The sequence below is a fragment of the Ursus americanus genome, chromosome 30 (assembly GCF_024610735.1).
Source record: "Ursus americanus isolate L20-20 chromosome 30, mUrsAme1.1.p, whole genome shotgun sequence".
NCBI classification, from domain to species: Eukaryota; Metazoa; Chordata; class Mammalia; order Carnivora; family Ursidae; genus Ursus; species Ursus americanus.
Genome location: NC_142156.1, coordinates 4384511 through 4397389, shown reverse-complemented (window position 1 = coordinate 4397389; position 12879 = coordinate 4384511). Strand labels below are relative to the sequence as shown.

Here is a 12879-nt window from a genome sequence, read left to right as displayed (position 1 = left end):
CCATCTCCTCTTGGACTTTAGTTTGTTGGGAGTTGTTGTTTTTTTTTTTTTTTAAGATTTTATTTATTTATTTGACAGAGAGAGACAGCCAGCAAGAGAGGGAACACAAGCAGGGGGAGTGGGAGAGGAAGAAGCAGGCTCCCAGGAGAGGAGCCTGACATGGGGCCCGATCCCGGGATTCCGGGATCACGCCCTGAGCCGAAGGCAGACGCTTAACGACTGTGCCACCTAGGCGCCCCCTCTGTTGGGAGTTTTTTGATTACTGATTCAGTTTCTCCGCTGGTTATTGGTCTGTTCAAGCTTTTTATTTCTTCTTGCTGCAGTTGTGGTAATTTATATGTTTTTGTGAATTTATCCATTTCTTCTCTGTTGTCCATTTTTGACATATAGTTTTTTATAGTATTCTCTTAAAATTGTTTGTATTTCCATGGTGTTTGTTATTTCTCTTCTCTCATTTATGATTTTATTTATTCGTGTCCTTTTTTATTTGTCCTTCTTTTTGCTAAGTCTGGCTAGAGGTTTACCAGTTTTCTTTTGTTTTTCTTTTCCTTTTTTTTAGAGAGGAACAGGGTGGGGAGGGGTAGGGGGAGAGAATCTTAAGCAGGCTCCACACCCAGTGTGGGACCGATGCAGGGCTTGATTGTACAACCCTGAGATCATCACCTGAGCCAAAATCAAGAGTCGGACGCTGAACCGAATGAGCTGCCCAAGCGCTGCATTTTATATTTAGTTTTTCAGAGAACCAGCTACTGGTTTCCTTGATCGTTCTGTTGTTTTTAGTTTTTATGTCATTTATTTCTGTTCTAATCTTTATTATTTCCTTCCTTCTTCTGGCTTTAGGCCTCATTTGTTTTTCTTTTTCTAGCTCCTTTTGGTGTAAGGTTATATTGTTTATTTGAGATTTTTCTTGGTAGGTCTGTATTGTTATATACTTCCCTCTTTTTATTGTTTTATGATTTTTTATGGTTGTTTTTGTAGTTCTTTTCTGTTCCATTTTCTCTTGCTCTCCTTGTGGTTTGCTTGCTGTCTTCAGAAATAAAATGGATTCTTATGTCCTTGTTATTTGGGTATCTGTTACTGGTTTGTGATTTGTGGTTACCCTTAGGTTTGTATATAACATCTTATTAATCTGGCAGTCTATGTAAAATTGATGGTTGCTTAAATTTGGTCCCATTCTTTTAGTCTTCTTCCCACCACATTTCAGGTATATGGTGTCATACCTTACATCCTTTTATTTTTTTGAATCCCTTGACTGATTTTTATAGATACATTTAATTTTACTGCTTTTGTGCTTCCTACTTTTCTTACTGCTCTTCCGTGGAAGTCTCTATGTTTATTTTTTTAAGGAACCACTAAACTGTTTTCCACAGCAGCTGCACCATTCAGTATTCCCATCAGCAATGTATGAAGGTTCCGGTCTCTCCACCACTTGTATGTGGAGTCATCCTGGTAGGTGTGAAATGATATCTCATTGTGGTTTTTAGTTGCATTTTCCTGATGGCTAATGATAATTGAGCACCTTTTTATGTGTTATTGGCCATTTTTGTATCTTCTTGGAAGAACTGTCTATATAGAGCCTTCGGTATTTTTTAATTGAATTGTCTTTTTATTACTGATTTGCGTTCTTTATATATTCTAGATATAAATCTCTTATCAGCTATATATTTTGCAAATATTATTTCCATTCCTTGAGTTCTTTTTCACTTTTTCTTTTTTTAAAGATTTTATTTATTTATTTGCGAGAGAGAGAGAGCCTGAGCACGAAGAGGGGTAGGGGTAGATGGAGGAGAAGAAACAGACTCCCTGCTGAGCAGGGAGCCTGACGCAGGGCTGGATCCCAGGACCCTGAGGTCATGACCTGAGCTGAAGGCAGACGCTTAGCTAACTGAGCCACCCAGGCGCCTTCTTTTTCACTTTCTTGATGATGTTGTTTGACACAGTAATTTTAAACTTTTAATTATGTCCAGTTTCTCTATTTTTTCTTTTGTCACTTGTATTTTTATTTATTTTAAAGAATTTATTTATTGAGTTGCGAGAGAGAGCATGAGCAGAGGGGGAGGAGTAGAGGGAGAAGGAGAAGGGGAAGCAGACTCCCTGCCGAGCAGGGAGCTGGACTCCGGGCTCGATCCCAGGGCCCTGGAATCATGACCTGAGCTGAAGGCAGATGCTTCACTGACTGAGCCACCCAGGCGCCCTTGTCTCTTGTGCTTTTAGTGTTATATATAAGAGAGCATTGTTTAACCCAAGATTGCAAAGCTTCATTACTGTTATTTTTTCTTGAGTTTTAAAGTTCTGGTTCCTACTGCTATTAGCTTTTGATTCTGTTTGAGTTGATTTTTGTATATGGCATGAGGTAAGGATTTTAACTCTATTGTTTTTGTTTTTGCTTTTTTTTGTTTTTAAAGGTTTTATTTATTTGAGAGACAGAGCATGAGTGGGGAGGAAGGGGCAGAGGGAGAGGGAGAAGCAGGCTCCCTACTGAGCAGGGAGCCTGATGCGGGGCTCAGTCCCAGGACCCTGGGATTATGACCTGAGCCAAAGGCAGACACCCAACTGATTGAGACACCTAGGTGCCCCTCAACTCTATTGTTTTGAATGTGGATATCTACTTGTCCTAGGGCCTTTTGTTGGAAAGGCTGTTCTTTGGGTTGCCTGGGAGGCTCAGTCGGTTAAGCGTCTGCCTTTGGCTCAGCTCATGATCCCAGGGTCCTGGGATTAAGTCCCTCCTCAGGCTCCCTGCTCATTGGGGAATCTGCTTTTGCTTCTCCCTCTGTCTGCCGCTTGCCCTGCTTGTGCTCTCTTTCTCTCTCCGATAAATACATACATACATACATACATACATACATACATAAATAAATAAAACTTTAAAAAAACCAAAAGATTGTTTTTTCCCCCCAGTGAATACTTTTGGCACCCTTTTTGAAAATGAGTTGACTGTAAATGTGATCTATTTTTGGTCTCTTCATTCTTCTCTATTCATCTATATGTCTGTCCTTATGCGAGTACCACACTGTCTTGATGGTAACTTTGGAGTAAGTTTTGAAATTGCAAAATGTAAGTCCTCTAACTTTGTAACTCATTTTCAAGATGATTTTGGCTATTCTGGGTCTTTGTATTTCCATAAGAATTTTAGTTAGAGTTTGTTAATTTCTGCAAAGAAGGCAGCTGGGATTTTGAGAGGGATTGTTAAATCAGCAGTTTGTGCATTTTGCCGTGTTTACACTAGTATTCCAATCTGTGAACATTTATATAGGTCTTTCAAATTCTTTTTTTTTTTTTTAAGATTTTATTTATTTATTTGACAGAGAGAGAGCATGAGCAGGGGGAGAGCGGGAGAGAGAGAGAAGCAGGCTGTGGAGAGAGAGAGAAGCCCCTGATGAGGGGCTCGATCCCAGAACCGTGGGATCATGACCTGAGCTGAAGGCAAACACTTAACCGACTGAGCCACTGAGGTGTCTCAAAATCTTTTAAATAAATTTCATTTTAGGATTGTTCATTGCTCATGTATGGAAGTACAAGTGTTTTTTGTATATTGATCTTGTATTCTGTAATGTTGCTGAACTTACTAGGTCTAGCAGTTTTTAGTGGGTTCCTTAGGATTTTCTGCATAAGATTATGTTATCTGTGCATAGAGATAGATTTGCTCCTTTCTTCCTTCCTTCCTTTCATTGCCCTGGTTTGAACCTCTAGTACAATGAATAAAAGTTGTAAGAGCAGGGGCGCCATGGTGGCACAGCGGTTAAGCATCTGCCTTCCGCTCAGGGCGTGATCCCGGCGTTATGGGATCGAGCCCCACATCAGGCTCCTCCACTATGAGCCTGCTTCTTCCTCTCCCACTCCCCCTGCTTGTGTTCCCTCTCTCGCTGGCTGTCTCTATCTCTGTCGAATAAATAAATAAAATCTTTAAGAAAAAAAAAAGTTGTAAGAGCAGGCATCCTTGTATTTCTGGTGTAAGGGGGAAGCTTTTACCTTATCATTAAGTGTGACGTTGGTTAGCCATGGGCGGTCCATAAATGCTCTTTCTCAGGATGAGGAAGTTCCCTCCTATTCCTAGTTTACTATCTGTTGTCATTGTTGTCTTCAATCATGAAAGCTGTTGGATTTGGCCAAAAGCGGTTTCTGTCTACTGAGATGGTCTTGTGGTTTTGTTCTGTATTCGGTTGTGATTGTGTGTTACATTATTTTTCAGATGCTAAACCAACCATGTTTTCCTAGGTTAATTCTCACCTGATCATGTTCAAGCTTTTTTACATGTTGCTGGATTCGGTTTGCTGTGGCGTGTTGGTCTACAGTTGTCTTGCGATGCCTTTGCTTTTGGTATCAGGTTATTTGTAGCCTCATAGAATGAGTTGAGAAGATTCCCTCCTCCTTTATTTCTTGGAAGAGTTTGAGAATAATTGATCTTAGTTCTTTAAATGTTTGGTAGAATTTAAAATCTTTCACTTGTAGGAAGTTTTTTGATTACTAGTGCAATCTCCTGGGTGTATTTGTGTTTTCTATTTATTGTGTCTGATTTGGTAGTTTCTAAAAGTTTGTCCATTTCATCTGTGTCATTTAATATTGTCTTACTGTTATTCACAGTATTTTTTTTTTTTTAAGATTTTCTTTAGTTATTTGAGAGAGAGTGAATGAGAGAGAGAGAGAGAGCATGAGTGGATGGGGAGCAGGAGGGGCAGAGGGAGAGGGAGAAGCACACTCCCCACTGAGCAAGGAGCCTGATGTGGGGGTAGATCCCAGGACCCCAAAATCATGACCTCAGCCAAAATCAAGAGTTGGAGGATTAACCAACTGAGCCACCCAGGTGCCCCCACAATATTCTTTTTAAAATCCTTTTTCTTTCCGTAAGGTTAGTAGTAATTGCTCCTCTTTGACACCCCCTTGGTCATTCCGTGCAACTTTTTATCAATTTGTTGATCTTTTCAAAGAACCAGCTGTCCAGGGTGCCTGGCTGGCTCAGTCAATAGAGCATGTGACTTTTTTTTTTTTTTTTTTTAAAGATTTTATTTATTTGACAGAGATAGAGACAGCCAGTGAGAGAGGGAACACAAGCAGGGGGAGTGGGAGAGGAAGAAGCAGGCTCATAGCAGAAGAGCCCGATGTGGGGCTCGATCCCAGATCGCCGGGATCACGCCCTGAGCCGAAGGCAGACGCTTAACCGCTGTGCCACCCAGGCGCCCCTTTTTTTTTTTTTTTTTTTTTGAGCGTGTGACTCTTGATCTTGGGCTTGTGAGATCAAGCTCCATGTTGGGTGTACAGATTACTTACAAACAAAGTCTTAAAAAAAAAAAATAGAACCAGCTTTTGGTTTGATTGATTTTCTTATCTTTCTGTTCTCTATTTCATTTGTTTCGGGTCTGATTTTTATTATTTTTTCCCCTCTGCTTGCTTTAGATTTTATGTGCTTCTCTTTTCCAGTGTCTGAAGGAAAGTTGGGTAATTCACCTAAAATTTTGTGACTTAGACATTTACAGCTATAAATTTCCCTAAGTAATGCTCCATCTGAATCCCGTAAGTTTTAGTATGTTGTTTTTTCATTTCATTCATTTCAAAGTATTCTCTAATTTTCCTTATCAGTTTTTTTCTTTGTCCTTTTGGTTTTTTAGGAGTGTGGTGTTTAATTTCCACTTACATGGAAATTTACTAAATTTGTTTTTGAATTCCTATCTTCATTACGTTGTTGTTGGAGAACATACTTTGTATGATTTGTGCCCTTTTGCATTCACATTCTTGCTCCTAGCTTATGTTCTGTCTTGGAGAGTAGGTTTTATATGCATTTAGAAGAATGTGTATTTTCTTTTTGTTGGGTGGAGCATTGGGACTGCTTTATTTAAATTTCAAAATAATCCTAGGAGAGAGTATTTTTATTCTTACCTCCATTTTGCAGAAGAGCAAATTAGGCTCTAAGCCTCAATTGATTGATTAACTTGTCTGCAGTCATAAAGCCCAGAGTTGGTAGAGGCAGGATTTGAGCCTACGACTTTGCAGACTTTAAACCTATGTTAACTTGCGATTGAGAATGAAGTGAGTGTGGGATTGGAAAGGTGATGAAATTAGTTAGCAAATGAAGGAGACTGTGGAGTCCAAGGGAGGTTTGTTCCTGTTTGAGAGGAGTGTGAGAGGAACTGGTGGAGAAAGAGGTTTAAAATGCTTGATTGGGGTGCCTGTGTGGCTCAGTTGGTTAAGCATCTGTCTTGGCTCAGGTCATGATCCCGGGGTCCTGGGATCAAGCCCCGTGTCAGGCTCCACCTTCAGCAGGAGTCTGTCTGCTTCTCTGTCTCCCTCTGCCCCTCCCCCTGACTCAAGCTCGCGCGCTCTCTCTCTCTCTCAAATAATTAAATAAAATCTTAAAAAAAATGCTTGAGTAGGAAGAAAATACGGGTGAGAGTTTAGGTTGGTGGCTGGAGCTGGGGAAGGGTGAGGGTTCTGTAGTTAGGAAGACAGGGGTTCAAGTCCTAGGTCTGTGCCTGTTTAGCTGTATCAGGCAAGTGATGCTACTCTCTGAGCCTCACCATCCTTATCTGTAAAATGGGGGGAAGTGTTAAAGCAGAGGTGAGGAGGGTAGGCTAAAGGTCAGGACTGAATGGGGATCAAAGGGAGAGTTGGGGTAACTTTTCCCAGATGGGTTTAATTTTTTTGTCTGTGATATAGAAGGAGGGAGGGTTTGAACCTCAAAGAGGTCTGGAATCCCTAGCAAAAGAAAATTACTTTCCTAAATTTTCACTTCACTTGCCACAACCAATGTGTCTGTTGCTCTCCTCACAACTCTTTCACCTGCATCTCTTTCTTCTCTGCTGGGAAGATGGACCCGTCCTTCCCTGGGTTCCTATCCCCCTAATTGCCTTACTGAGAACTTCTGGTTCCCTTGCCTCCTACCTTGCTCCCCTTGCCCTCCTCCACACATCTGCCTGGGGGCTCTTCTGATGAGCAAAGGTTCGAGCAGGCTCTTTCATGGGTAGCTGTTTCTTACACTGTCTCTCCACCATCCCTGGACAGTTAGTGTCCTGATGAACTCTCTGTGCCCTTCCTTTTCTCAGCTGCTGCAGAAGTTCCTGGTCTCTACTAGAAATACCATGGTTCATTAATTTCTTCCCCTGTTAGTAGATACTTACATTGTTTCCAGTTTTGCTCCTGCAGGCAAGACTCAGTGAACATACTTGTAGTTGTCTCCTTGGTCAATTGGCAGATGTCTCTCTGGGGAGAGTCTGATTTGAATTGCTGGGCCAGAGAGTAGGCATGGCTTTACTTTGTAATCATGTTGTATTTCTAAGTGTCTATATATTCTTCTCACTTTGTAAAAAAAAAATTTTTTTAGGTTTACTAATTTATTTTGTAGTGAGAGAATTTATTTTAGAGTGAGAGAGCATGAGTGAGAGGTACAGAGGGAGAGGGAGAGAATCTCAAGTAGACTTTGCATTGAGCGTGGAGCCTGACGCAGGGCTGGATCTCACAACCCAGAGATCAGGACCTGAGCAGAAACCAAGGGTCATTCGCTTAACCAACTGCACCAGCCAGGCGCCCCTCCCTTTATTTTTATTTTTATTTTATTTTTTCCTTTATTCTTTATAGTTATTGTGATTCACAACACATTGCTTGCAGCTGGCTTTTTATACTTAGCAATGTGTTTTAGGCATCTTTCTGTCAGAATGTAAAGAACCTAATTCCTTTTTATAGGTGTATGAGTTTTGTTTGTTTTAAGATTTACTTATTTGAGAATGAGAGAGAGCTTACACTCGTGCATGGGTGGGTAGGGGCAGAGGCAGAGGGAGAGGGAGAGAAGCAGGCTCCCTGCTGAGTAGGGAGCCCTACATGGGGCTCAATCCCACCACCCGGAGACCATTTCCTAAGCCAAAATCAAGAGTTGGACCCTTTACCAGCTTAGCCATCTAAGTGCCCCAATATATAAGGTTTTTCGAACTAGCCCCTTACTGATGGACATTTAAGATGTTTGTTAGTTTTTGCTCTAAGAATAATGCTGTAGTGAATAATCTTATTACCTTTGTTCTTATGTGCTTTCATAATATGCTTCTATGCATAGGATAAATTCCTAGAAGTGGAATTTCTGGGCCAATATGTATATCTATGTAATTTTAAAAAATTGAGGTGAAATGCACATAACGTAAAATTAGCCATTTGAAAGTGAACAGTTCGGTGGCTTCGGTACCTTGTTCTAGATACGAAACATTTCCACTACTCCAGAATAAAACCCTATACTCATTAAGCAGTTACTTCCCATTCCTCGCTCCTGCCCCTGGCAACCAGCAATCTGTATTTCAGTTCTATGGATTTAACTGTTCTGGATATTTCATGTAAATCGTTTTTTTATGTCTGGCTTCTTCTAATGTTTTCAAGGTTTATCCGTGTTGTGGTATGTATGAGTTGTAGCGTTTATTTATTTGTTTATTGGCTAAATAGTATTCCAGTATAGGGGTGCCTGGCTGGCTCAGTCAGTAGGGCATGCCACTCTTGATCTTATATCCGTTATGTGTTCCATTATATGTAACTGCCGCAATTTGCTTATCCATCCAGCAAGAGACATTTGGGTTGTTTCTTTCATTTGGTTATTGTGAATAATGCCAGTATGAACACTTGTGTACAAGGTTTTGTTAGGTACCTGTTTTCAGTTCTCTTTGGTGTATACGGAGGAGTGGAAGTGCTGAGTCGTAAGGCAGTTCTATGTTTAACTTTTTGAGTTAACACACTGTTTTCCATAGTAGCCGTACCATTTTACCTTCCCACCAGCAGTATATGAGGGTACTGATTTCCTTGCATCCTTGCCAACACTTAGTATTTTCCTTTTGTAAAAAATTATAGCCATCTTCATCAGTGTGAAGTGGTTGCACGTGTAATTTTTTTTTTTTTTTAAAGATTTTATTTGTTTATTCGACAGAGATAGAGACAGCCAGCGAGAGAGGGAACACAAGCAGGAGGAGTGGGAGAGGAAGAAGCAGGCTCATAGTGGAAGAGCCTGATGTGGGGCTCGATCCCATAACGCCGGGATCACGCCCTGAGCCGAAGGCAGGCGCTTAACCGCTGTGCCACCCAGGCGCCCCTGCACGTGTAATTTTGATACATCTTGCCAAATTATCTTTTGTAGACTCCAAATTATATTTGGTGTATAAATTATATTCTTACTGGCAGTTAATAAGTAAGAGTAAGTTTCTTCATACCTCTTTCCAACACAGTATTATAATATGTAACTCTTTGCTTTTTTTTTAGAGATTTATTTATCCATTTGAGAGAGAGCGAGCATGAGCAGGAGGGACAAAGAGAGAGGGAGAGAGAGTCTGAAGCAGATTCCACGCTGAGCATGGAAGCCTGACATGAGGCTCGATCTCACAATCTCCAGACCACGAGCTGAGCTGAAACCAAAAGTCAGAGGCCCAACCGACTGTGCCACCCAGGCACTCCCTCTTTGATTTTTGTTAATCTGATAGTTGAAACATGAAATCTTAATGTATTATTGGTTTTTTTAAAGATTTTATTTATTTGAGAGAGAGAAAGCGAGAGAGAGCGCAAGCAGAGGGCGGGGCAGAGGGAGAAGGAGAAGCAGGCTCCCCGCTGAGCAGGGAGCCTGACACGGGACTCAATTCCAGGACCCTGGGATCATGACCTGAGCTGAAGGCAAATGCTTAACCGACTGAGCCACCCAGGTGCCCCTGTATTATTGTTTTTTAAAGTTCCTTTCTTCTTCTTCTTTTTAATGTGTACATGTTCATGCATTCATTTCATTTTTTTTTTTTAAGATTTTATTTTTAGGTAATACCAACACCCAGTGTGGGGCTCGAACTCACAACCCTGAGATCAAGAGTTGCATGCTCTACCAACTGAGCCAGCTGGGCGCCTCTTCTTTTTAGAATTTCTTGTATTGAGTTACCTTGTCCATTTTTTCTTATGTTTGAGCTATTTGTATTTCCTTCTCTTGTAAATTGTCTCTTCGTATCCTTTACCCAGTTTTTACTGGTTTGTTTGTCTTTTTTTTTGATTTGTAGTAACTTGACACATATTACAGGAATTACTACTTTGTGATACGAGTTGTTAGTATTTTGCGTGGTCTGTCTTTCTATCAACATTTACTTGCCCACTATATTCATGTCCTAGGTGCTGAACTATATAACCCAGGAGACCCAAGGCTGGCCTCCTGGAGTTTGTTCTAACAGGGGAGTGCAGGGAGACAATATATAAATAATCAAGATAATTTCCAGTTATGGTCCATTCTTAGTGGGCAACAAAACAGGATGTCATTATGATAATGGATGATTAGGTAGGAGTCTGTTTATACGGAAAGCTGCGGGGAAGATGGTAAGCTGAGTCCAGACACAAAGACAAGATAGCTGGTCAAGTTGCTGGCAACAGAGAATGCAAAGGCCACCAGGGGGTTGAACCTGGCATATCTGGAGCAGTGGAAGGTGCCAGTGGGACTGGGAAGAGTGATCAAGGGGAGCAGCAGGTGATGCTGGGAGGGAAGCAGGGGCCAGGAGCATCTACCCTTCCGTGGGAAAGAGTAGCACATTTTATGCTAAGTACGACGGGAAGCCTCGAGAGGGTACTAGGTAGGAAGTTATTAGATTGTAAGTGTTTTTTCAAATCATTAATAATTGCTTGAGAACTTTTAATGACTGCTTATTATTTCAGTTATGTATAAACCACAATTTATTAAACTCGTTGACAAATTGTTTTTTTTTTTCTCCCCCCTCGTTTTTACTCCTGTAAAATTCGGATAAAGATAGCTGTAAGCTTGACTGCGTTCTTAAGTTATTTTCCTACAATTAGATTTTTATGAGCAATGTTTAAAGGTGTTTGATGCATGAAATTCCACAGCCCTCCGGTGTGTACTTTTGTGTTACAGAGTGTGTTAATGACAGCTACTGGTTTGGGAGAGATAGAAGCTGTGACTACTGCTTTGATGAGCCACTGCTGAAAAGGACAGATAAATACCGGACTTACAGCAAGAAGCACTTTCGGATTTTCAGAGTAGGTGACAAATATCAATATGTTTGGGAGAACCGGTAATGTCGTCACCACCCCGAGATATCTTAGCACTGTAACTCCCCACTGTTAAAACTTTGAAATAAAATGTTCTCTATTTTAGGAAATGGGTCCTAAAAACTCTTACATCGCATACATAGAAGATCACAGTGGGAATGGAACCTTTGTAAATAGAGAGCTGGTAGGGAAAGGAAGACGCCTTCCTTTGAATAACAATTCTGAAATTGCACTGTCAGTGTGGAGTAATAAAGGTAACATTACTATCTTCTGGTTACTGGATCTTTTCTTCCTCTCCTATAAAGGGAAAATGGACATTATGCCCTTGGCAGAGTATGGTTTGGATAAATAAAGTATTCAGGATTGGATAAAGGTCAGTATTCAGGATCCAGCGCAGCCCTAGGTGCATTTTTAAATGAACGAAACATTGCTATCAAGGTAGATTTTCTCAGGTTTGATTGGTTGGGTTAGTTTTGTGTAAGGCCTTTGCTGTCAGTGGAATGATACTGCTTAAGGCGGCTCTTCGTTCATTGACTGTTGCAGTTCATACCACATCAGTCGGGGTCGATGAGTTGTTTTAGGCCATGAATCCTTCTCCTTCCTTCTTCCTTCCTTTCTCATTCTTCCCTTTCATCCCTTGCATTCCTTAATTGCTGCCAGTATGAACTTCGTCGACCTGCCAGGCATTGGGGTTTTTCAGGCAGAATCTCAGTTTAAAGCTTCTACCTTAAATACCACGTGGTTATTCTCAAAGTGTTGGTGTTTACTGTCATCATGGGGCAACATTTTGTAAGCAGCCACTCCTAAAACTTCACTAATGCCACATCTAAGACGAACACATGTCTCAGCACAGAAAGAATAAAACAACCAATAGAGTTAAACGTAATCTCATGTGATTTTTAACCCTTGGACAAGAAGAAGACTCTCATTTCTTTGAAAAGAAAAAAAAAACCACACAGAACTTTATACGAAACTACGTGAGAGTTGAATGGCTGGGAAGGATGTATGTGTGGGGGGGTAACACCTTAAAAATACAGGTGCCCCCAGGTGCTGTCACATAGCTCCTGGTCTAGGAGTCCCAGGGATATAAAAAATCATGCGTAGGTGATTCTCATAGAGTCAGTCTTCAGACTGGGCATCCTAAAGCACATTTTATGATAGTTTTCCCTGTTTCTCTTTTGTTTTCTATCTGATAATTACAGTCAGGGCAGCTGCATGGGGTTTTGCTGTTTGAGACCCCCTGATGCAGGTGACAATCAGGTGCTGAGATTTGGTCTGTCTTACTTGACAAGCTGTGTGCCGCCTTTTCCTAGTTGGTCTCTCTGAGGCGCACCTTTTCTGCTTTGGAACAGGTGTCCTATGGGCTACATGTGGCCAGAATCGAACTAGATCAGGCTGTTACTCTGCAGATTGCATTTGGTTTATTGGCATTTTATTAGGCATTTGCTGTTTGTACTTGAACGTGAAAATCCAGATTGCTTTGAAGAGGTGGATTGCCCACACGGATCCGGTAATCCCATACCTGGAGCATTAGCCAGTGCTCAGTAGAGCCTGCCTTTTTCTAGATGTGCGGTATGTTGCCCATTCAAGTCCTCGCTGCTCCACCTTGTCTAACACTCACCCCAGCCTTCCCTGTGTACATCACCTTGGCTTCTGTGGGCAACTGAGTTTGCAGCTCTTGAAGCACACCTTGACTTCTGTGAGAAATAGGTCTCCAGCGTCCCTCAAATTCCCAGATTCTCAGATGCCACTGGAACCTCTTGGTTCATAAATACCCACAAGCATAGAGAAACAGTTGTATGTTTGCCAGTAGATTTCATTCACTACGCAGGTGTCTGTCTGATGAGGACCAGCCTGGGATGAAGTAGACTCAGGTGGCTCAGATTTGTGCCAGAA

General features: G+C 41.3%; 1 protein-coding gene across 8 annotated transcripts in view; it reads left to right on the top strand.

Annotated features, from left to right (window-relative positions):
- Positions 1–12879, top strand: part of CHEK2 (checkpoint kinase 2) — a 46462-nt gene that overhangs the window by 9293 nt on the left and 24290 nt on the right. For all 8 annotated transcript variants that reach the window (XM_087857186.1, XM_045791237.2, XM_045791236.2 and 5 more), the window contains 2 exons: positions 10847–10971; positions 11090–11237. In XM_087857186.1, coding sequence (XP_087713312.1) covers positions 10847–10971; positions 11090–11237 — 273 coding nt within the window. The remainder of the gene's footprint in view (positions 1–10846; positions 10972–11089; positions 11238–12879) is intronic.